General features: G+C 38.3%; 2 protein-coding genes across 14 annotated transcripts in view; both read right to left on the reverse strand.

Annotated features, from left to right (window-relative positions):
- Positions 1–170: 170 nt before the first annotated feature.
- Positions 171–7,935, reverse strand: slc15a1a (solute carrier family 15 member 1a). Its single transcript, XM_038720562.1, has 23 exons — positions 7,852–7,935; positions 7,605–7,645; positions 7,091–7,178; positions 6,668–6,809; positions 5,743–5,862; positions 5,511–5,610; positions 5,118–5,208; positions 4,892–4,975; positions 4,701–4,783; positions 4,498–4,584; positions 4,314–4,403; positions 4,183–4,227; positions 4,066–4,098; positions 3,885–3,973; positions 3,340–3,421; positions 3,070–3,189; positions 2,809–2,958; positions 2,671–2,717; positions 2,377–2,484; positions 2,154–2,265; positions 1,148–1,285; positions 932–1,039; positions 171–763 (listed from the first exon to the last, which is right to left on the reverse strand). The coding sequence occupies exons 1-23, from the start codon at positions 7,856–7,858 to the stop codon at positions 524–526; spliced, it is 2,205 nt and encodes a 734-aa protein (XP_038576490.1). The 5' UTR covers positions 7,859–7,935; the 3' UTR covers positions 171–523.
- A 261-nt stretch (positions 7,936–8,196) lies between these two features.
- Positions 8,197–21,931, reverse strand: part of zmp:0000001200 (dedicator of cytokinesis protein 9) — an 86,996-nt gene continuing 73,261 nt past the window's right edge. For 5 of the 13 annotated variants that reach the window (XM_038720577.1, XM_038720563.1, XM_038720564.1 and 2 more), the window contains 20 exons: positions 20,782–20,896; positions 20,609–20,675; positions 20,475–20,522; positions 18,174–18,310; positions 17,201–17,316; positions 16,931–17,068; positions 16,642–16,824; positions 16,324–16,437; positions 16,001–16,216; positions 15,703–15,760; positions 15,409–15,515; positions 14,482–14,604; positions 14,249–14,362; positions 13,493–13,522; positions 12,794–12,940; positions 12,468–12,678; positions 11,587–11,777; positions 11,372–11,472; positions 11,130–11,268; positions 8,197–9,379 (listed from right to left, as the gene is read on the reverse strand). In XM_038720577.1, the coding sequence (XP_038576505.1) occupies positions 9,254–9,379; positions 11,130–11,268; positions 11,372–11,472; positions 11,587–11,777; positions 12,468–12,678; positions 12,794–12,940; positions 13,493–13,522; positions 14,249–14,362; positions 14,482–14,604; positions 15,409–15,515; positions 15,703–15,760; positions 16,001–16,216; positions 16,324–16,437; positions 16,642–16,824; positions 16,931–17,068; positions 17,201–17,316; positions 18,174–18,310; positions 20,475–20,522; positions 20,609–20,675; positions 20,782–20,896 (2,481 nt within the window). In that variant the 3' untranslated portion in view covers positions 8,197–9,253. Of the gene's footprint in view, positions 9,380–11,129; positions 11,269–11,371; positions 11,473–11,586; positions 11,778–12,467; positions 12,679–12,793; positions 12,941–13,492; positions 13,523–14,248; positions 14,363–14,481; positions 14,605–15,408; positions 15,516–15,702; positions 15,761–16,000; positions 16,217–16,323; positions 16,438–16,641; positions 16,825–16,930; positions 17,069–17,200; positions 17,317–17,850; positions 17,895–18,173; positions 18,311–20,474; positions 20,523–20,608; positions 20,676–20,781; positions 20,897–21,931 lie in introns of all 13 variants that reach the window. The other 8 variants (XM_038720575.1, XM_038720569.1, XM_038720574.1 and 5 more) reach the window with 3 other exon arrangements.

A 21,931-nucleotide genomic window follows, 5' to 3' on the forward strand; every position in this document is an offset into this window, starting at 1 on the left:
ACAGAGCAGAACAGAGCCACCCTAAATGTTATTTGTAACACTTGTGCTTTTCCTACAATAAGAAAAGGACTATTAGCAGCATTTCAAAGACACCAAAACGATTGTTGTGAGTGATATGGATGACAGTTACATGGTCAGTGGTGCTTTGGCAAAAGATCCCAAGACAAGAATTGTGAATGAAAAACACACAAACAAGATTTATTTGTATTGCTTACTTGAACATAACTTACACATACATAAAACAAAATAACATCCAATGATATGTTAATAATACATGTTATGGAATAGTAGTATTCATCTGTTGTTGTTTTTGTACTGTAGCTAACATATGAATTTGTTGTACGGAATATAATGTTAGAGAACTTATTGTGTCTTGCTCATAGTAGTTATTTGGGCATTAATATATAAAATATTTAAAACAGACACACACACATACACACACAATATAACAATTCTTCCATGCGTCGATGTTAAACATGGAATATAAATGCATTATGGATATCTAATCTGCTATTCCCAATGTTCATATTTTAGTCTGTCTGGGTGCATCGTCTTCATCATGACTGTTAATTGAGTATTTCTTGACCATCTCAATCTCTGTTTTCCGTAGCTGGCTTTTATCATCCTCGTCATCTTCATTAACCTTCGCCGTGAATTGGGCCTCAATTTCTGTAGGGTCGATGTAGGTGTAGAAATACGCCATAATGGAAAAGATGATACACACTGCAACCAAAAGCGAGGCAAATAGGATGTACTCTGCCCACTTTGAAAGAGGAGAAGACAGACAGAGGGACACACGTGGCATTAATGCATCATCATTTCACAAAAATACACACTTCTGACACTGTCCACAAGAAATATTTTGTCACCTTTAGTCTTTGATAATTAGTGTTGAGTTTAATTAGTAGGAGTACGTTTTTTTTTTTTTTACCCGTTCGGGAATCTTTGCAAGCTCAGCTACAATCAGTACGATGAAGTTGCCAATAGCAACGGTAAACAACCAGCCTGCTTGCAGCACAGCTTTCATGTTACTAGGTGCCTAGAAGATAAAAAGGGATACAAAATGAACAGAGACAAAAACAAACAAACATTATGTAGATGTACAAAGCCAATCAAATAGCACTGAAATAAGGTGTGTTCAAACTACCTGTGAGTAGGAGAACTCCAGACCAGTAACAGAAAACATCACTTCCCCTGCAGTGATGAAGAAGTACTGAGGGATCTGGAGAGCCATGTGAACCGAGTTGGGCTCGATGTCTTCTGCCATTGTAATTAACTCCTGACACTAAAACAAATTAACAGAAATAATTACAGTAGTTCAGTTTAGGGCTGTGTTTCTTAACCAGTGTGACTCAAAATAACGTAGCTGGATGAATTTTGCCAGAGCATACAAATGACTATATTTTTATACATTGCCTATTTGTAAATTAAAGTTTAAGACTGGTTATATTTTTCTAATTGTCAAAGACCAAAACCAGCAATGCATTAATCCAAACTTCCTAACCATGTCTATTGCACTTACCCCAAGCCCATCAGTGCCTTGTTAAAAATGGGTCACAAAAATGTGGTTTAATTTTATATGAAATACTTGACATTATTAAACATCTCAGCACTTCATTAGGTCATTGTGCGGGTTTGACTCAAAATAAACTACATTCTCCATGTTTGTTGTAATAAAGGAACATGCGGACAATGTTATAGATGCGGTCCACTCATGTGTTTTTAGTTTCTGGATAACAATGGAGCTCTATGAGACAGATGAATGTGACATATCAGGCTCTGGCTACTATATTTGGATCAATTCATTGATGGCCTTTTCTGAGGATCCATTGATATGAACAAAATTACAGAATATCACCAGCCTTATCCTTCAAGGATACATTTTTTTTCCACCTTAAATGTGACTTTTCAGAGATATCCCAACAGAAAGAACATAATACAAGCCATTTATAAATGTCCTTAGATGTAGTTTAATTTTCTGTAAATAATCACAAATAATATTAATTACACACATAAATAAACCTAATATATAATCTGTTACCACTTCCAGCATGATTTTTCCCTAAAAGATTCAACACACGTATGTTGGAATGACATTTAAAACAGCTATATTAAATATATTATTAATATTAAAAGTCATATGTGAAACTTACGCTTGTTCCAATGACCAAAGTGCTAGGGATAAAGAAGGTGTATGAACCTCCAAATCCAAAGTCCCTGCTGTATTCACATGACTCTGAAACATTCCATATCGTGAAGGTGGCCCTGATCATTAGAGAAGGAAATCAGTTTAATAAACTGTGTTGTTAAAATATGCATAAAATGATGATTCTATTGTAAAAATAGTGAATTAGCCAGGATGGAAAAAATCCTTACTTTCCATTTTTTATCTGGGAGTAGTTAGAATAAAAAAATGGTTTAATCAGTCCAAAGTCAGCTGCAGGAGTTGATACGTTCACTTCTGTTTTCAATCCATTTACAAATCTGAAATGGATACACATTGAGCAAAAACAATACAGCCAGAAAAAAAAAACTTTTTACTCTGCAGATAAAGATGAGGGCTGCCACTACATGATTTTCATTATGTTTACCTGATAATTGACTAAAACAATTCATTGATTATCAAAATAGTTAAGTTGGTCCTTGTTAACCATTTCAAAGTCAATTTACCTGATTGCGTTGTTGCCTTGTTCTGGCTTGGACGTCAAATCCTTAGTCTGAGGACATAAGACAATGGCGTTGATTAATTAAACCATTAAAAGGCCTCTTGTGTGTCTTTCATTTAATTATTTTGTGCTTCAAACTCACCAACAGCCATTGTGACATTTCATTGACGACTGAGGGAATGAGAAGCGTTTGTCGCTGTCCCTTGGCCAAGGAAATGTTTTTTGTCACTTCAGGGCTGCCTATTGAAACGAGGATGTGTTCTGCTTCAAATGTGAAGAATTGATCACTGGCCTGGAAAATCAATCAATAGTGTTTTGGATTGCATGCAACTGATTTTCACAGCGTTTTAAACTTGTAAGTCCCAGATTTGTAATAGTTTTGTGTTACTGTATGAGTACATACCTGAGCTGCAGAAAGTAAAAAAGGCTCCTTGTCGGGCAGTTTAACTGTCACCGGATCACTGCCCATGTTAAGTAATTTCAGCTGACTCTGGGATGCAGATGGGAAGGTGGGCAGTGTTTTCTGAAAATGAATACAGACCAGAAATGAGTACTTACATTAAAAATATGTGTAGCATAGTTAGCTTTAACTTGAATTGTGAATGAATCACTTGGACTGATGTGTATTTTACAGTATAAAAGGAGAGGAACACAAAAACAGTTTTCTACTTACATCAATTTGAATCTGAACCACACCAGCACAGACAAAAGCTATAGCTGCCATCAACATCCCCACTGTCATTCTTCTCAGAGGTCTGTCGAATTAACAACACAAGTTTTGTTACTGATTTGAGAACTTAAACAAGCAAGATATAACATGTAAATTAGTGAGCTTTAGAGGTGCTGGAAGGCAGATTTTGCTACCTTTGGACAGAGCCAGGCGACCTGTTTCCCGTTGGTCCCTGTTTTCAGTCTTTATGTTAAGATAAGCTATTATCTTACTATACAGACATTAGAGTGGTGTCAATAATTTCATCTAACATTCATCAACAAACTGAATAAGTGCATTTTTCATGCAAAAAAGGGGGAATAAGAAATGGAGGGGATTCTGAAATGGATGGAGTTTTCGTAACAAAAACTTTGACAGCAAGTCATCTCAGCATTTGTCAAAGTAAATGTTCTTAAATAATCCTATGAAGCTATTTAATAACCCAGTAAAGGACTGACAGATACTGTATAAGCCCCAAAGCTGCCTCACTGAGTTCCAGCTGTACTTACGTAAAGTTCAGTCCACATTTTGTGATCAGAGGGTAGATAACGCTGTCCATGATAGGCACTAGAGTCAGGATCAGGATGGGGTTGACAGTCTTTCAAAAACATAAATTGCACAGTGAGAATTTTCTCAGATAAAGTGTAGTACATCAGTCCAAGCAAGCATGATGCAATTCTTTTAACTTACTTGCATCTGATCAGGCTGTATAACAAGTAGACCCTGCAGGCACAAAGACATTACATGAGCACATTGCTTTAGTTAATTAAAATATATTTATTAGTTGGTTTTTATACCCAAACCTACAAAGTTTCCATCCATGGTAGTGGCTTGCAGAGTCCATCTGGAACCCTTTAATAGAGATACAGAGTTTATCATTAATTCCACTGCCAACAATTAAAGTTGCCCTGAGAAAAAAGAGAGTAACTTTACAATACCTTTTGGTCAAATAGGGTCCAGAACATCGGAAGTGGGATGTATAAAAAGAGGACCTTCAGCACCATTTTAATTTGAGCAATGAGGAGTTTCTTCAACACAGACAGACATAAAATGATCTGCTGTTATTCCACTGACAAAAGAGCTTGTTAAAAAGTTTATAGAATAAAACAAAGCAAAACTTACATCGTATTTTTCATCTGCCCAGTCCATCCAGTGCTGCCTCTTTGGGAATTTCTTGCTTCTGTGCTTGTAACGGTTTTTAATGGCAAACTTAATGACAGAAGAGCACAGTGAAGGAGAAATATGTTTTTAGAAACACCTAGAGAAACTACTAATTACACATGAATGCAGAATGTGTTGATGTGAATGGTGTAAACAAGACTCACCCCAATACATTTACACACATCCAGCATGATGTTTCCCTGTGGTTCAGCTTTGTAGTACATGCCACTTCCAACGATAAACACCACTGTTAGGGACATCACAGGCACAACATCCTTATCAGTACACGCTATATGTACCAGACGTTTACATCTCTGCTTTATACAATCACAGTCTCCAAATAGTTTAGACATACCAAGTGCAATCATCATTAGTGCTGCAGGGACACCGAAGGCCAGAGAATAACACTTCTGCTTACTGTAGATGCCACAGTCCTGAGCTGCAGATGGAGACAAACGACTGTGATGAAAGTATAATTTAAATTTCACTCATACTCAAGGACTGTTATTAGTTATTATCACCTGCACTGTTTATGTTTATGGCACTGTTCACCAGAAACTTTATAGCCTACTCATATCTACCTCTCAGGATTGGAGTGATAATGGTTGACAGGAGACTCCCACCATTGATGCACAGGTAGAACACAGAGAAGAATGTTCTCCTTTGCTTTTCCTGTGCAGAGAAATACGCCACTGACATTTTATCATGTGTTGCATGCAATGCTGAATATGATCTTTAACTCTTTTCTGAAGTGATTCATTTATTAATTTCTTTTGCAAGGCTAGTAACATGGCTCTTGGGATGGTATTGTCAGTGACAGGAAATAACGAAAGCGAGAGGAAAGATGACAAGCAAGAAAATACTGGAACTTAAGATGTTGCAATTACATGTTCAACGCCATGTCACCGGCAGGTTAACACTAGAGGAGAATCATTAAGACTAAGGTAGGAGCAGAAGTTAGGTAATGTTCTAACCTGACGCTCACTAAATTGGTCTCCACCAAAGGCAGCGACACAAGGTTTGATGCCGCCAGTGCCCAGAGCGATGAGGAAGAGACCCACCATGGACAACGCACTGAATGTGAAGAGGAACGTGCATGAGCAAAGAGTACTGCAAACATATGTGATGCTTAACGTATAACTGCCTGCCAAAAGCCCACATCCTGGAGTCTGACTCAATTATTTCTGTCGTAGAATGGAAACCCACACATGAAAGGTCATGTTGTTTGGTGTCCCGTCTCTGTCCGGGTCAGTGATGTCATGGATTGCACTGACTGCCATAGCAATCTGGCCAATCGCATAGACAATGGACAAGTAGATGATAGTCCTGTAAGGGGAAGAGGGAAAGACAACACTGTAAAATACTCCATTACAAGTTCTGCATTCAAAAGTCTACTTGAGTAAAAATACACAAGAGTTGTAAAATGTATTTAAAGTGTCAAAAGTAGAAGGACTAATTCTGCAGAAAGCAGACCTCATGATATTATATTATATGTATTATATATTCCATTATTATATTGTTAATATGGATGCTTCAGTGTAAGTAGACTTTTACCGTTGTAGCTGGTTGTTTAAATATTTTGTTTACAGTTAAGTATTTTAGTCCAGTGGTTCCCAACCCAAGGTTTTGGCCCCCACAAGTAGGTCACACAATAAATCTGGGGGGATACTAGGATTCTAATATTTGCTTTTTGGGGGGTTGAACTATAATTTTACCTCTGTAGGCTAGATGTGAAATCACTATGTGGTGGAAAAGATAAAAGCTCGATGGCATCTGAAACATGACAAGGAGCCACAAGTAGACACTGCTTTTTTGTAAGGAATCACAAGCTGAAAAGGTTGGGAACCAGTGGTTTAATCTTTAACAATGAATGTGTTTTATAATACATTTTTTAATGTAAATGTATCGAGTTGTATCTGTCTATGTATCTGTTTAATAAATGTAGTGGAATAAATAGTGCTACATATTCCCTCTGAAATGTTGTGTAGTAGAAGTATAAAGTATCAGAAAATGGATATAGTATCCCAGAAATGTACTTTAATACAATACCATCCTTGAGAGACCCTCTACTTGCATATGTCTGTATAACGACAAAATAAATAAATTAATGGAAGTTGAGGCAGCCACTCACTTAAACTTTCCCAGCCAAGAGTCAGCCACAATGGCCCCAAGAATAGGGGTCAGGTAGCAGAGAGCCACAAACGTGTGATAGATGGAGGTGGCCAAGTCATCGTCCCAACGCAAGAAGTACTTAAAGTACAGGACCAGGACAGCTGTGGACAGGCAGGGAAAACATGTACGCTTCGTCTTATTTTACAATATCAATCTGAGACTGCACATTATCAGCTCTGAAATGTTTAGTCACATATCCAACAAGTCCACATTAAAAACAAAATGTATTGCCCATGCTCCCTATCGGCAGGATGACGTAAATTGGGTTCCTTCCAAAACTGTTAAAAATCAATGTTGAAAAATAAATCACTTTTATGGAAGCTTCGTTGTAATGGTTAAAAAATGATCCTGTGGTTGAGGTTCTGGAATAAAGTATTCTCACCTCGCATGCCATAGTAGGAGAACCTCTCGCAGAACTCATTCACAACAATGAAGAAGATGCTGAGCGGGTAGCCACACACCTCTTTGCTCTAATGGATAAAAGAAACAGCAGCATAGTGTACAGCAGTGGTACAAGTCCTGCATTCAAAATGTTCAAAAAGTAAATGTACAGAAGTGTGGGTAACAAAATGTATCAGTGTTATATTATATTTTTGGATCATCATTATTTATTATTAAGCAGTAACTTATTGTTGTAGCTGGTCGAGTTGGAGCTCATTTTAATCTGTAACATTGCATTATATTTTATAAACTGATCATATTTGTGTGTGCAAAAATTTAATCTGAAAACTAACTATAGCAGTGAAATAAATGCAATGGAATAAAAAGTACAACTCCAAGAATTGTGAAGTAACATAAATGTAAATACTCGAGTAAAACACAAGCACTTAAAAAATATGGCGTAAGTAGTGCTTGGTATTCAGTGACTTATAGCAGTAATACAGTAAATACTTTACCGTCCCTCTGCTCTTCTTCCCTTTCTTGGGATCCTCGTTATCTGCACACAAGATAAAAAAAGAGAGACGTACAATAGCCTTTTAACTGCCTCCATGTTCTTATATTTGAAAAAACATATCTTTCAGTGTTTCACTATGGAATTAAGAAACAATACAGCAGCTTTTAAAACTTAGTTTGTTCTGACTTGGCCCTCATATAAAGTTTTGTGTAAATGAACAAAAACACACAGAAAGAAAGGATACTCACCTTTCATTATGTTTGAGTGAAGGTGCTGCCTGCTTTCCACTGCAGTTTGATGTTCCTATGAACTTCTTGCAGGGAGCAGTCGATAATTTATCTTTCACTGTTCACTAGTGGGAGTGTTTTGATAATATTGCTTCTTATTAGCCCTTGATCTGTCTTCCACACTGCTGACTATGTTGCTTTTATGATGGGTGGGAACACAAGATATAGGCGATATGGAGTCAGCTATGTTCAGTCCCTGATTCCTCATGAAATGTATTAATTCCCAAGAACTCAACCAAATCTAGGAATAAAAGCAAGAATAAACTTGAATAAATGTGGAAATAAAGAAGGATTCACGAGTACAAATGCAAAGAAATAAGTGAATTTTATTTAAAAGAAAAGCCTTAAGGAACATCTCTGTTTACAGCAGAACAGTGACTTTTGTTAAATAAAAAAAACAACATTGCTGCCCCAAATATAAAACAAGTTCTTGAACATTTCAACGAACACTAAAATGGTAAAAGTTTCATATTACTTCCACAGTAGGCATAGTGTCTGGTTCCACACCTCATCGCTTTGGCAAGAAGGTGAACATCATCTTTACAGTGTATGAGCGCCAACAGCAAGATACTTTGCAAATATTGCACACTCTCCTTCTTTATATACATTAATAAACAATTTGGATTATACTTTTTGTATGCAACAGCTTTAAATATTTCAGAACACTCCCATTCTAAGACATTGAAGTGATTTAAGGTTGAATGCTAACACAAGCAATTGGAGGCCCTTTTGCAAATTTGCATTTTTGTAGAAATATAACTTCATGTACAAGGATGCAGTCAATGTATGCAGTATATACTGTTCATCAAGACATCAAAACAGTGGCTTATAAAAGTGGAACACTGTACATACAAAAACACAATGTGAAACATTATCAAAATAAACAAAAATGACAAGCTGTTGGGAGGGTGGTGGGTGTATGACATGACATGCATATTAAAGATCCCAACAGGAATGTCTCCATGTAAATCATTGACCAGTCCTTTTTTAGGTAGAAACAGGTGAGGGAGTACACAGGTTGTCTCTCATCACAAATTATGCTACAAAGCAGGAAGAAAGTCTGTCGTCTCTCCCGTGTGATCCACTCTCTTGTGGCTCAGGTCTCAGGCTTCACCTCAATAATGTCAAATTTAAATTGGCCACATCCAACACAGTTACCATGCCGTGTGTATACATTAAATAGGTCCAGTGCCTTGGTCATGGTTCACTATGAAAGGTGAGAGGTAGGTAGCCAGAGTTGCCTGTGCTTTTGTCTGACTGAAGAGAAGCAGGATCGGGTTTAGATGCGACGACTTGCCATCACTGGCATGCCTGGCTGACAGGTATAGAGGGTGCTGGGTTCAAGGCTAACCCAGTCATAGCATCACACCACAGAGGAAGAGCTGGGAATGCCCTGGATGATGGCACTGGTTGGCGTGCCGCTGATGGCGTTAAAAATGTGCAGCGAGTCAGGAAGAACGCTCTTCATGCCATCTTCCACGGGACTGATCTGGAAGAAAGGAAGAATGAGATATTCACAAATATTTATTTGATTGATACCACTCAGACGCCTGTAGGGTTAATATGAAGCTACAGCTGGCAGCTGGTTAGCTTAGCATAAAATTTGGAAACAGGGCGAAACAGATAGCCTCGCTCTGTCTGGCCAATAGCTGTTTTTCAGCTTCAGGTTTTGTGTGTATTAAACAAACATAATATAACTTGTTAATTATTGAGCTTTAGAGGTGCTAGTAGTTAGATTTTGTTACATTTAGAGAGAGCCAGGCTAACTGTTTCCAGTCTTTGTGCTAAACTAAGCTGACCAGTGGCTGGCTGTAACCACAGAAATGACAGTTGTATCAGTCTTCACCAGAAAGCAAACTATTCCTTTAAGGTGCAGTCCCACCACCCCTTTCATGATGATTAATATATGCAGAAAACTGAAAAAAAGAGTAAAAAATAAACAATCCATGTAACATCGAGAGAAAATAATTAAAAATATGAGACATTTGTGTATGTATGCACAAAAACAAATGCAAATGCATGCACACACGTTCAGATGCATGCACATACATACAGATACTGCTCACACACACACACACACAAATGTATATAGATATACATGCATACATACATACATACATACATACTGTACACACACATGCAGAAAAAATACAATCCAAAAGAGGTAAGTCTATAAGTGACTGTTGCTCTAGCCAGCTGCTGTATCAGAAGTGTCCATAGTAGAGGGAGATTAGGTGGGTTTTGAGAGTTTTGAAATATCAGAAGTAGAGCTGAAATGATGAGACGATTAATCTATCGACATAGAATTAATCAGTGACTATTTTGATAAGCGATTAATCGTTTAACCTTGTGGGTTTTCATCCAAAAGATTTAATGGCTCCAGCCTCTCTATGTGTGCATTTGCTGCTTTCCCTCATCGTATATTATAGTAAATTGCATAGCTTTGGTTTTTGGACAAAACACATTTGAATATGTCACCTGGGGAAATTGTAATGGACATTTTCAGATGTTTTACAAACCCAACAAATTATCAAGAGTATAATCAGCAGATTGGTTGTAGCTTTGTTAGTTGTAGCCTTAATCAGGAGGTTTACCCGGCCTGATGGACAGCGGATGTGAATGTCCAGTGTTTGAAATAACTTTATGTGTAATTGATTTCCTATTTACTGCACGGATGTAAAGATGTAAAGAAGGCCTGGCTGTGATCTGATCAGACACATTTGTCGTTAGCAGTTGTCTTTTTTTTTGTAACATTAGGCCTTGGATTAAGATTAGAGAATAGAGTACAAGTGTGTACTGAGGTTTATGTTTCAGCTAATCACAAAATAAGACATTGATCTAAAAATTATGTTTATATGACAATCACAAGACAGAGATGGGTCAAGAAGTACTGTAACATCAGGATTTCTAATGGTTTGACGATGCAAAATCCTACAGCAATCAAAATTTAGACTAATATCTGAGAACAAATGCTTGTGTCTGGCTGGACCAACAATTAACAACTCAGTCTTTATTGCATATAGCTGCTTCTTGCATTACCATCCAATCTGCTCATGTCAGCACAAGGGAAAAACAAAGAACGGTGTTATCAAAGAGTGCATTGTAAATCACATAATCAAACACTTAATGAATGACACTCTGTTAACTTCACTTGCCAAGACCCGCCTCAGAGGCAGATTCCAGGTAACAAGAGTAATGCAGAAAGTAATTACACTAATATGTTAGTTACTGATACTTACTTGCTCATGCATGATGATGGACAGCTCTCTGGCTAGGTCTCTATAGTTGGCTTTCATCTCATCGTGATACTCCTGTTGGTCCTCTTTGATCAGTCGCTCATTAATGCCTAAGCCATGGCCACATGCCTCCACAAAATGCCTGCTCCAAAAAAAGGTGTTAAGATGTGTTAAAGAAAAATGACACAAAGTAGTAACACCTGAGATTTGCACCCACATTATAAGGTATTGACATCTTATCTCACCTGAAGACCTCTTTCAACTGTTTAACCTTGTTATCAGGATACTTCTTGGCGCTCGTATCGTCCAGAAAGGCTCGAGCATATGCAAGAGGTCCTGCATTTACCTGAGGGAGGATGTGGGAGCCATGTCATTTCTTTTCAAGATCACTTTATTAAGTAGGTCCAGTGTGTGTGTTTGTGTGTATATACACTATGTTGACAAAATTCAAAGCAGGCACCTGGACACTTATGCTGCCCTGCAGTTTGAGCTGCAGACGGATCATGTCCACCTCACTGGAGGAGCAGAGCTGTTTGATCTCGGCCACCTTCTTGCTCATCTCATCGATGGCCACCTCGATGGGGCTCAGATCAGTGTGGTGTTGATACATCACTGCAATTCGTTTCTTTACGTAGGGGAAACAATGTGTAGCTGGGGGACACAAAACCAGTGTTGGGGGGTGAACTGCTTGCTTCTTTATAAATCTTTTCTTCTTGCATGTGACTTTTTGAGTTTTACAGCTCAGGTTCCACGCATATGTGTTCTCTCAGATAATAAAGATAAGAATATAAGGTTGAACTTTTGGATCTTTTGCACCATAAAACAATATAACTGTGATTAGGTTTAGGAAAGGTCCTTGACTAACAGCTGACTGTTTAGAATCTAATCAAGATCTTGCATTCATGCACAGGACCTCTGAGTAATGTAATGCCTCAACAACTGATAACCCACGTGACAGCCTTCCACAGTGTGTATTTGAATGTGTCAGATGTGTCAATATACAGACAAAGGGAAGGGGTCGTCTATCGTGTGGGAGCAAAATGTGGGGGGAAAAGGACCTCCCCTCCCTTTTTAGATCATTTAATTCAGAAGACACCAACATCTTGTTTGTTTTCATCTATATTTCATTACATAATGCTATCTTAAAGGGGAAATACACAGATTTTACACAACATGAAGATCAGTTTATAGGTAATGAGGACAACTACTCAGCCTGTGATAGCAGCTGCATAATGCATTTTGAGGCTCTGAAAAAAGTTTTCAGTTTTATGGAATTGCAGTATCCCTTGAAACAGCTTATCATGTGTGCTACTACCACATACAGTATCTAGGGTTACCTACTGGTTAGTATAGTCCTGCGTTTGCACTGCTCCTCCACCCCGCCTTGCTTTTTGCCTGATATGGTAAAAGGCATCTCAAACACAAAGCGACGGATGTTGTGGCTCTTCTCGAAGTCCGTCTTCCTGTCCACCAGCTCCTTCTCCTCCAGGTAAGGGGTCACATGTGTCACTTGGATATACGCATACTTAGAGTCCAGGTCTTTGGGGTTAATCTGCAGAGAATAGATGCCATTACAACAGATCAGCACCATGTTTTATAAATCTGAAGAAAAAAATAAAAAAAATAAATCAGTCCTCAAAAATTCACAAATATCAACAAAGTCTTACCCTTCCCGAGTCCTGGATCATCTTCACGTTCTCCTGTCCAAACTTGTCAGAGTAGAGTTTAAGGAGCCTCTGAGATATCTCAGACAAAGGCGTGAATTTGGGTTCTTTGTAGATGTACTCCTTACCATCTTCATCTTCAAAGAAGCCCTAAAAAAAGATAATACATGAATAAATTAATAAAAAAACTGACCTTATCATGTAAAGAATCAAACAGTTCCACATCAAACCGTACATGGGCTGTGAGTGGGAGTCATTCAAACAGTTTGTTAAAAAGAAATACTCTCAGTCTCAAGTCTGGACCGACAGATTTGGCAGATTCCACAAACACAAACAAAAAAATAAAATTAAAATAAACTCCACTGCAAGATATCAACTCGTGTCAGTTCAGTGAGACAGACCAAAGGACAGAGGTGGGGGCACTTAGATTAGTCAGTTGTCTTGTATGCAAATGTGAAAAGTTGCATGAACAGATGGGGGAAGCCATGCATTTACTCAGTGAGAGATGAATCCTGCTATTAGCCCTTCAAGGGTTTCCTACGATGATTAGGACAACACTGAGGCTGGATTAGAGGAAGAGTTAAAGGGCTAAAAGATAAGCAATGCACTTGAAATAGCACCGACTGCATTAGCAAAGGAGCACAACACAACCTAACACATCACTGCAGTCCAACTGTGATGTTGGCTTTCATATTGATTTACCTCAGACTCTGAGTCAGTAAACTGGTACTGCTACAGGGGTGTGGACAGCAGAAAATAAAATCAGCGTTATTCATTAGAATTGCCTAAATACTAAGAATACATTTAACACACTCTAATTCAAACTACCATAAGACCACCATTTCAAGAGAGACATGGGTCTGTGGGTATAAAAGCACACAGGTGGAGGTAACCACACCCAACGAATTAATTATAAAACTTCACGAGACAAAAATGAGGGGTCAGTACTAAAATCTTTCAAACTTTGATCTGTGACACAAAAAGCAACAACACTTGAATGAGTGCAGAAGTGAAAGAGCGCCATGCAACACAGTTCCAAAAAAACCAAACAGAAAGCAACAGTGGAGGACGACTGTTACTGTAACTTGAAGCAGCAAACTTTGACTGAAAGGCGCAATGGATTACAACACTACACACACAAGACTGCTCCGAAAGCCTATATCAAGGTCTACTGCACAACTTACCGCTGCCTTCAAAGAGGACAAAAAACAGAAAAGGGTATTAGAGTGGATCACAAAATGCCACTGCATGTGGTCATGCTCTTAAAAATAAATACAGCATCAGCAGCCCCCATGCTCAATGTGAATTACTTTGCAACACCAGCAACCAAATAAATATATACTTGCGCTATTTTTGTTAAATCATTTTTGAACGCAGTTAGTGCAGAAATCAAATAAACAATAGGTGTAACAATAACACCCTAGTGGACAGAATATGCTATATAAGCGTTAAACTCACCTGGCCAAAGAACGCCACTCTGAAGTAGGTGCCGAGCAACCTCTTGCCTGTGTGCATGACCTCTGTCACTTTGCTGTATGCACGGTGCAGCGTGTCATACAGGTGGGCCAGTTTCTGTGTAAAGCAATACAAATCATATAAAAAATCTGATTAGAGTGTGTAGATTCAAAAGTCACAACCTACGCTACATTAGTGGTGAATTAATTAAAATTTTGAATGAATCAGCCTTGTACCTCAAAGTCCCTGCGCTTCTCATAAATGGGGATTATGAGCTTGTAGATGTCAGAGATGAGCTCGTAACGCTCAGCTTTCCACAGTCCATCTGCACACTCCTCCAAAAGCTCCATGAGGACATCCTGAGGGAAAAATAGAAAATAAAGCTTAGATAAAAAGTCACTGAAAGTCACATGACCAAATGTGATGACTGTAAGGAACTGAATGAGGTGATGGCTCGCAGGCAGACATTCAGTGTGAATTGCCTCCTTCAAGCGAAACTTTATTTTGAAGACAGCAACATGTGCCGAAACATTGATTCACCAAAACTTTTGTTAGACTCAAAATAATATAACATGTCTTTTTCAAAAATAATATTTTTATTGTTACAGGCAATAAATACTAATTATTTCTTGTTCAAAATTACAAAATGTTTTTCATGCTCATAGGATTTGTCTTTTGTTCCTGGAAGTTTGAAACTGTGTTGAAATACTGAGAGAGCCAGCCAGTTATTATTTAAATGATTCATTTTTTAAAAAGTGGATAAATTATAAATAATTATATGCCTTCAGATTACATTGCCACAAACGTTTAAGAATGACAACAGTTTGATCCTACTTTGATCGATTGTCATTATTAAACATTTGTGGCATGGAAGTATGCAGGAATTACCTTTTTTAATTGACACTGTTGTCTGATAACCTTGCACCTATGTGATGTGCGTATAATATAATATACTCTCCATCAACTTAATACATTAACATTACATTACATTTATTCTGCAGATGCTTTTGTCCAAAACAACTCACAAAAAGAGCCTTCAATTATCAGTGGGTGCAGGAGCTAGTCTTCCTCTGAAAATGTTAACTAATCATATAAAACTATGTGGCATGGACTGTATCCAATTGTGGTGATTAATATATATTTTTTGCATTAGTGAAACATACTTCATTGAAATGGACATCCTGCATGCCGACGTCCTCCATCATTGCTCCTTCTTCATCAATGTTTGGAGTCACGACACGGAAAGCTGAGCAGCCCTGCTTGATCATGCCTGCACACAGCATGAGATGGGGCCAGATTTTAACACTGATTCACAATCTTTCTTACAGCAAATTAAAGAAAGATTTCAAAAAAAGAGATAACATATTTCTAAATATTTTTCAGACGCTGATAATACTTGAGACCCACACAGAATACACAGCTGTGGTGTGGCAAAAGAAAGTAGATTATTATATCACCTTTTCTCCGCAGGTATTCTGCCACAAGTGCTGCAACGTGCACATAGCACATGGCTGCCTATAAACAAGAACAACTCAAGTCACATAAGCAAAGTGATGTTGTTAGTTAATAATTTTGTTACTGGACAGTTTCACCCACAGAATTAACACAAGCTCACAATAAACTTGACAAATATTATATATCAGTACTCGATATTTGATATTATAGTCTAAAGTGCATCTATTGCTTGTTAAATTGGCCACCATCATGCCAAAGTCCAACCTATTGAACCACACAGACTGAGCTCTTATCACAGACCTCTGACAGGTCTCCGTTCTTCACATGGATTCGGGCCATGCTGTCCAGCCAGGTCTTGCGTAATTCAGGCGTGCTGGCGTAAGACTTGGCGAGGCTGTACTGCAGGTCCACCAGCATCTCTGGATCCCTCTCATGCTCCTTCATCTGAGCCGTGGCCATCAAAACTGTTCTGATACGTTTGGTCAGATCCTTCACATCTGATGGGAAAGCTGTGTTCTGTTGGGGAGGATGCAGAAATCCCAACAGTCAGCTATGTTAGTGCTAGTTTACGCAAATATATTTTTAACGGTTAAAGTAGAACCATAACTTAATGAATTGCTGACCTTAATAATTTTGTCACTGTTGGCACAGGTGTTGATTATTGACAGAGACTGCTGGAAGCGAGTACTTCCAATCCCGATCACATCAGCTATCAATTGACTGACAGCAATCACCACCTAAAGAACAGTAAAGATGAAGAATTATTAAATTTTGTTTAACCCTTGTGTTTTGTTGACATTAGCTTAAGTATTTGAGGTCCCACACACCCCAATGTTCTATGTTTAAATATAGTGCAGTGTCTGGGTCAAACTGAAGCAGTTGATTAGTATAACCAAAAATTTTTGAACAGACCCGTTAGATCCATAGTAGGACTGTCCCACCTGTAAGTGTGTCCGAACAAAAGATTTGCGACCCGTGTAGTCAAAGTTGCTCTTCATGAGGAAGTAGAGCAGATGGGCTGCATCGCTGCGAATGGAGCTCAGCTTGGAGTTACAACACTTCAAGATCTCGTAGCAGAAAGCAGCACACATGTCAGCCCGCCCTTCAAAGAATGTGCAGGGAAACTAGAGGGTGAAGAAGACAGACAGGTCATCAGCTACGGGAGAACACCTAAGACCAAAACAAACAACAAATGAGCATCGTTAGGCAGGGAACCAACGTCCTTGACACCTTGTAGATGAAGGTGCGCAGTGAGGTGAAGACCTGCTTGAGGGCCGTTTCTGACTGATTGATCCGCAGGAAACACAGGTGGACATCAAACACCTTCTTCATTAGTGGACTGTGGCCGTGGTCAGAGCACAGCTGGGTCTGTGGAGAGAGAGGGTATCATCTTAGAAAGTGACAGAATCTGATAAAAAAAAAGAAAAAAGAAACATAATCATTAGATAATAGTTCCAGTACAAAGTAAATGTGTGACAAGTAATATGTTATGTCTGTTACCTTGAATCCCATGATGAAGATACTTAGCGTGTCCAGGACGGTCAGGCACACTTCAGTAGCGATATTCGCCTCTAGCAGTGACTGATTTAACACGTCTGCATCTGAGTGACTGTAGGCTGAAGAAGACACAACAGAAAGCTGTAGCTGTTTCACCCCCACTAGTACACTCTAAATAAAGACTCTCCAGAAAGGCCATTTAAATATCTTATCATATCATATCTCTTAAAATATGAGTCTTTAGTGTTAAAGGCAAAGCCTTTGCTTGAAAGATGGAAAATGTCATGATGTTGAAAAGTTTCATTTCAAACAAAAATGACCTTACTACTACTAACAAAATCAGTACTTTTTATCAAATGAAAGGTGACACATTGGTGAGTTTACAAATTGAACCAATAATTTTGTTTGAGTGCCAATAGTTGAGGTTTTTCTTATATTCAAGAACAATAATAATTTCAAGGAATTCTACCCTTCATATTACCCCCACATAGATTGCTTTTCTTTGAGAGAATGAAATGCAAAGTTAAGTTCAGAGCAAATGAGCTAGCAAGAGGGATGAGAAGCTAATGTTCAGCTGAAATAGGCATGCTCTTAATTCAACCAAATGAACAGAACCAGTCCGCAAACTGCCTGCCAACCTGTTACATTCTTACCATGGTCTACAGATATTCCAAGAATACTTGAAATCTTTCTTACACTGAAAACACAAAGAAACTGTGTTAAATGATGCCATTTAACAGAGTGAGCACATAGCTTAATGCTACACACAGCTACCATGGCCCTAATTCAATTTAATTTATTGATGATGCACCCATGTCTTCTGAGGCATTCTCTGCTTGACAGCTGGGCTGGGTTTAAACAGAGGATGAGGAAGAGGGTGATGCTGATGAAGATGATGTTGAAAAGCACAAGACAGAGGAGGGCGGGGTCCTCTGGTAGAGGAAGTTTGATGAAAATTATAGTATGGAGCACTTACTGTGGTTAAAAGTGTATGAGTTATCCAGGCTGCTGAGCTGCTGTAAGCGGGCATGCATCATTCCCGCCCTGTTACGGGACACAGGCAGAGTCTGAGACTTCCGCTCATGTGCTACGGGTCCTGCCCCATCCTGGTTCCTGATGAGGAAACAGGACAATGTTAGACGGATGGCTGACTAGTAGCAGAGCGAGAGTTAGTGAAGCAGGTTATGGTGAATAATGAACCATTATTACACTTAAGAGGTGTAAGCAGATTTGCTCATATTCAAACCTTGGGTCATACTATCTAGTTAAATATTTAGCTTATGGGATTTTAAATGTGTCATAATAAAAAATAAAAAAAATCACTGGACTGGAAAACATTTTAGGTGTCCTTTACACATATACCCACTATGTATTAAATTTGTGCCATGCACATCGTTTGACATGCAGTTTAATTAGGTAATTGTCATAGTTACAGTAAATGGCATGCATATGAAGATGACAGAGACACATGCTATATATGATTTTATAGCCAGCAGTTATATCACAGCACTGCAACTATATGGTGAGAAGTTGTCATGCATTTTTAGTTTAAGAAAGTCATTTCCACCTTTAGTCTTACCGAAGCAGGAGAGGGCAGGAGCCGGGTTTTATTTCATTATGTTAAACTTGCCAGCGTTTAAGTGCATAGAGATAGAAACAGTGGTGGGAGGTTAGAGAGAGTGAACACCCAAAGCCCTCTGGGAGTCAAGGCCAGAGCTCCCAGGTAGTTGAGAGAGCACAGTATGCATGTTTGGATAAATTACTCGTCAAATAATTGTGCTCAACACACAGTCACACCCTTAAATGGTCACACACACACATTAGTAATTTGGTTTTACACATGATAATCTAAAATGAAGACAATAAGTAGCTACATCATTACCATATTGTATGAAGTTTAAACGGCAGTAATGTACTGCAGAAAATTATTTTGTCAGTTATCTATCTACTAGAACAGTGGTTCCCAACCAATGGTAACCAAGGGCAATTGCCACGGGGTATGTGGAATAGATCAATTCATTTGAAATAACAAAAATAACAATTTGATTTAAAAAACAGCCACCACTGAGACACTACATGTTGAACTGAGAGTGGTGAAAACTGGTAAGGAAGCAGAGAAGTTAATTAGCTAAAAGTAACGGATACACAGTTAACATAGCTAAAGGTAATGGATAAATGGTTAAAATCTTTAGCTAAAAGTAATGGCTACACACTAAAATAGTTAGCTAAAAGTAAAGGAGAAACTGGTCAAATAGAAAGCTAAAAGTAATTAATAAACAATTTAAATATTTAGCTAAACTTAGTGGATAAAAAGGTCTAAATGTTTAGCTAAAAGCTAAAAGTAATGGCGGGAGTGTTTACAGTAACTCAATTATTTGCTCAACCCCTCAGCCTGTTTTTATTTTCCATATTTATTTTTATTTTTAAATATTATTTTATATTTTTTCAATTTCCCTATGTTGCTTTTAAACTTTTTTATATTTCCCTGTGGCTTTTATATTTTATGTAAAGCACTTTGAATTACCTTGTTGTTACCCAGCTAAATATCCTCTTAATATGACACATTAAGGAAACCAAGGGTTTTATGTTCTCAACAATGTTTATTCTCTAGGTTAAATGTTCAGTGTATATTTTGGGGGTTTAATATGTTGAAATCACCCACCTATAGTTTATAGCCCAATGATGTAAGACAGTTTTCTTGACTCTTTACTTGACCCTTTGTTCTATTTTCATTTGAACTGTGAAAATAACCCTTGCCAGTCTAAAATGTTAGTTTATATCAAGACACATGTGAACTAGTAAATAGGACCCTGGGAACACAGGGATGAGCCTGTAATGGGGGCTAACGGTTGTTAGCTTAATTAATGAATAAATGGTTGAAATAGTAATAAATAAATTGTGAAAAAGCTAAAAGTAATAGCCAATGGATAAGTGGATGAAACGTTCAGCTTCTGGTACTCCAAGTGGTAGTGTTACGAATGCAAACTTGACCAAACTGACAATTCAATTGTATGAAAATATTGTAACAATATACACTTTTATATAATTAACAGTTACAACATCCAGTTAAAATACGTTAAAATGAACACAACTGAAACATGTCGCGTGGTGTCGATTATGGGTATACTTTCATCTCTAAGGGGCTGTGGAGGTATGTCAGAGAAAGAAGTTGGGAACCACTGTACTCAAATCCTGAAAACCATCATCAAGAATTCAACTCAATCATAATTTAAACGTTTTAAAATAATGGTTGTTGAAATGCTGACAACAACATTACCTTGCGATGTATCTCTTTCCCATGTATCTGAACTGATGGAGGCACACTCTGCGAGGAAAAGTAAGTGAAAAATCAGTCACAATAAAACCTTTGCATATAATGTAAAGATTGTCACGAAAGCAATTTAATCTTACTCGACTAGAGTGAAGAAGTCCATTAACTCAGCAGGTGAAGCCTTGTTCCAGTATGTGAACAGAGCATCTGGATGAGACAGAGATTGTAGATTTGTAAGTGAGCTCAGTATTAGTAATAGTGAATACAGGTATTCAGGCAGAAAGAGCAGGAGAGACATTATGTGAGATGTTACCCTCAGACATGCTTTTGAGCACATGTAAGAAGCACATGAGGAGGCTCTTGATCTCTGCCTGGTCCAGTTTATCACATCGCAGCAGGGTACTGCCCAAGGTTGAAGCAGGCTGGTTCTGAGGGACAAAGAAACTGGTCAGGCACAGACAGACAAATATTTTATCCTGTCAGGACTCTCTTCTCTGTCTGGCTCAAGATAAACCAAAGTACTTTCTACAGAAGCTATTGTCAGTTTATATTTTGTCATTCCAAAAGACAAAGGGAATTTACCATAGCAATTTCAAAATCTTTCAAGATGTCTTGTAAAGTTTAAAAGTAATGTGTGGTCATAGTTCAAAGTCTAGACAACTTAGTCTTGGTCTGTGTCCTGGACACTGTGTTGCATTAAAAAAAAGTAGTAAAAACGATACGCAGGGACTTTTAGAGTGGTTATGACATGATCAATAAGAGTTTTCTGAAGGCATGGGACTACAGTGGTCAAGCCACACTAGTGGAGTCATTCACTCAGATGTTGCAGGGCTCTACAAATTGTGGAACGACTGCGGGTGAAAAGCAATCACCATTTCTCCCAGCTGAGGCAGAGAGCAGGCAGAAATAAGAAGAAAAGCAGTGGAGCAACCGCTCTACCACAGCAAGGGGTTGGCGATATACCAAGCACGTTCCTTTGCCAGCAGTTAGTCTAGACCATGAAACTGGCTGGGGATGACTTAATGGAAAGCATGAAGCTTTGGCTTTGGCTTTATAACAGATGTTTCGTAGAGCGGATAATTTCAAGGCTAAAGTTAGTTTTCCTGAAAAGGTGGACAAAAACTGTGAAGCTGTGGTGCAGTTATTTTCATGCACTTTTTTAATAGTTTGAGTTGATTGACAGTTAGGGTTGATTGTAACTGCAAATTACTTATGAAGGTCCTCCTTTTCCTTTTGTGCCCTTACACTGTGATAAGCTACCAAGCATCACAATTATAAACAGCTTCAACAGAAGACACACACAACGGTGCAGACAGTGAATATCCAATCCTTCTTCTCAGACTTGGCTTGAAGCTGTCTATCATCTTAAGAAAAAATGACACAGCACACGTGAGAGGAACTCAAAAGGGAGAAATCCCTTCAGGCATGCATGCTTATCAACATCTGAAAAAAGAGCAGAGGCA

The sequence above is a fragment of the Micropterus salmoides genome, unplaced genomic scaffold (genome assembly GCF_014851395.1).
Source record: "Micropterus salmoides isolate LMB-PRFRI ecotype aquatic unplaced genomic scaffold, ASM1485139v1 Ms_hic_scaffold_15, whole genome shotgun sequence".
Taxonomy (NCBI): domain Eukaryota; kingdom Metazoa; phylum Chordata; class Actinopteri; order Centrarchiformes; family Centrarchidae; genus Micropterus; species Micropterus salmoides.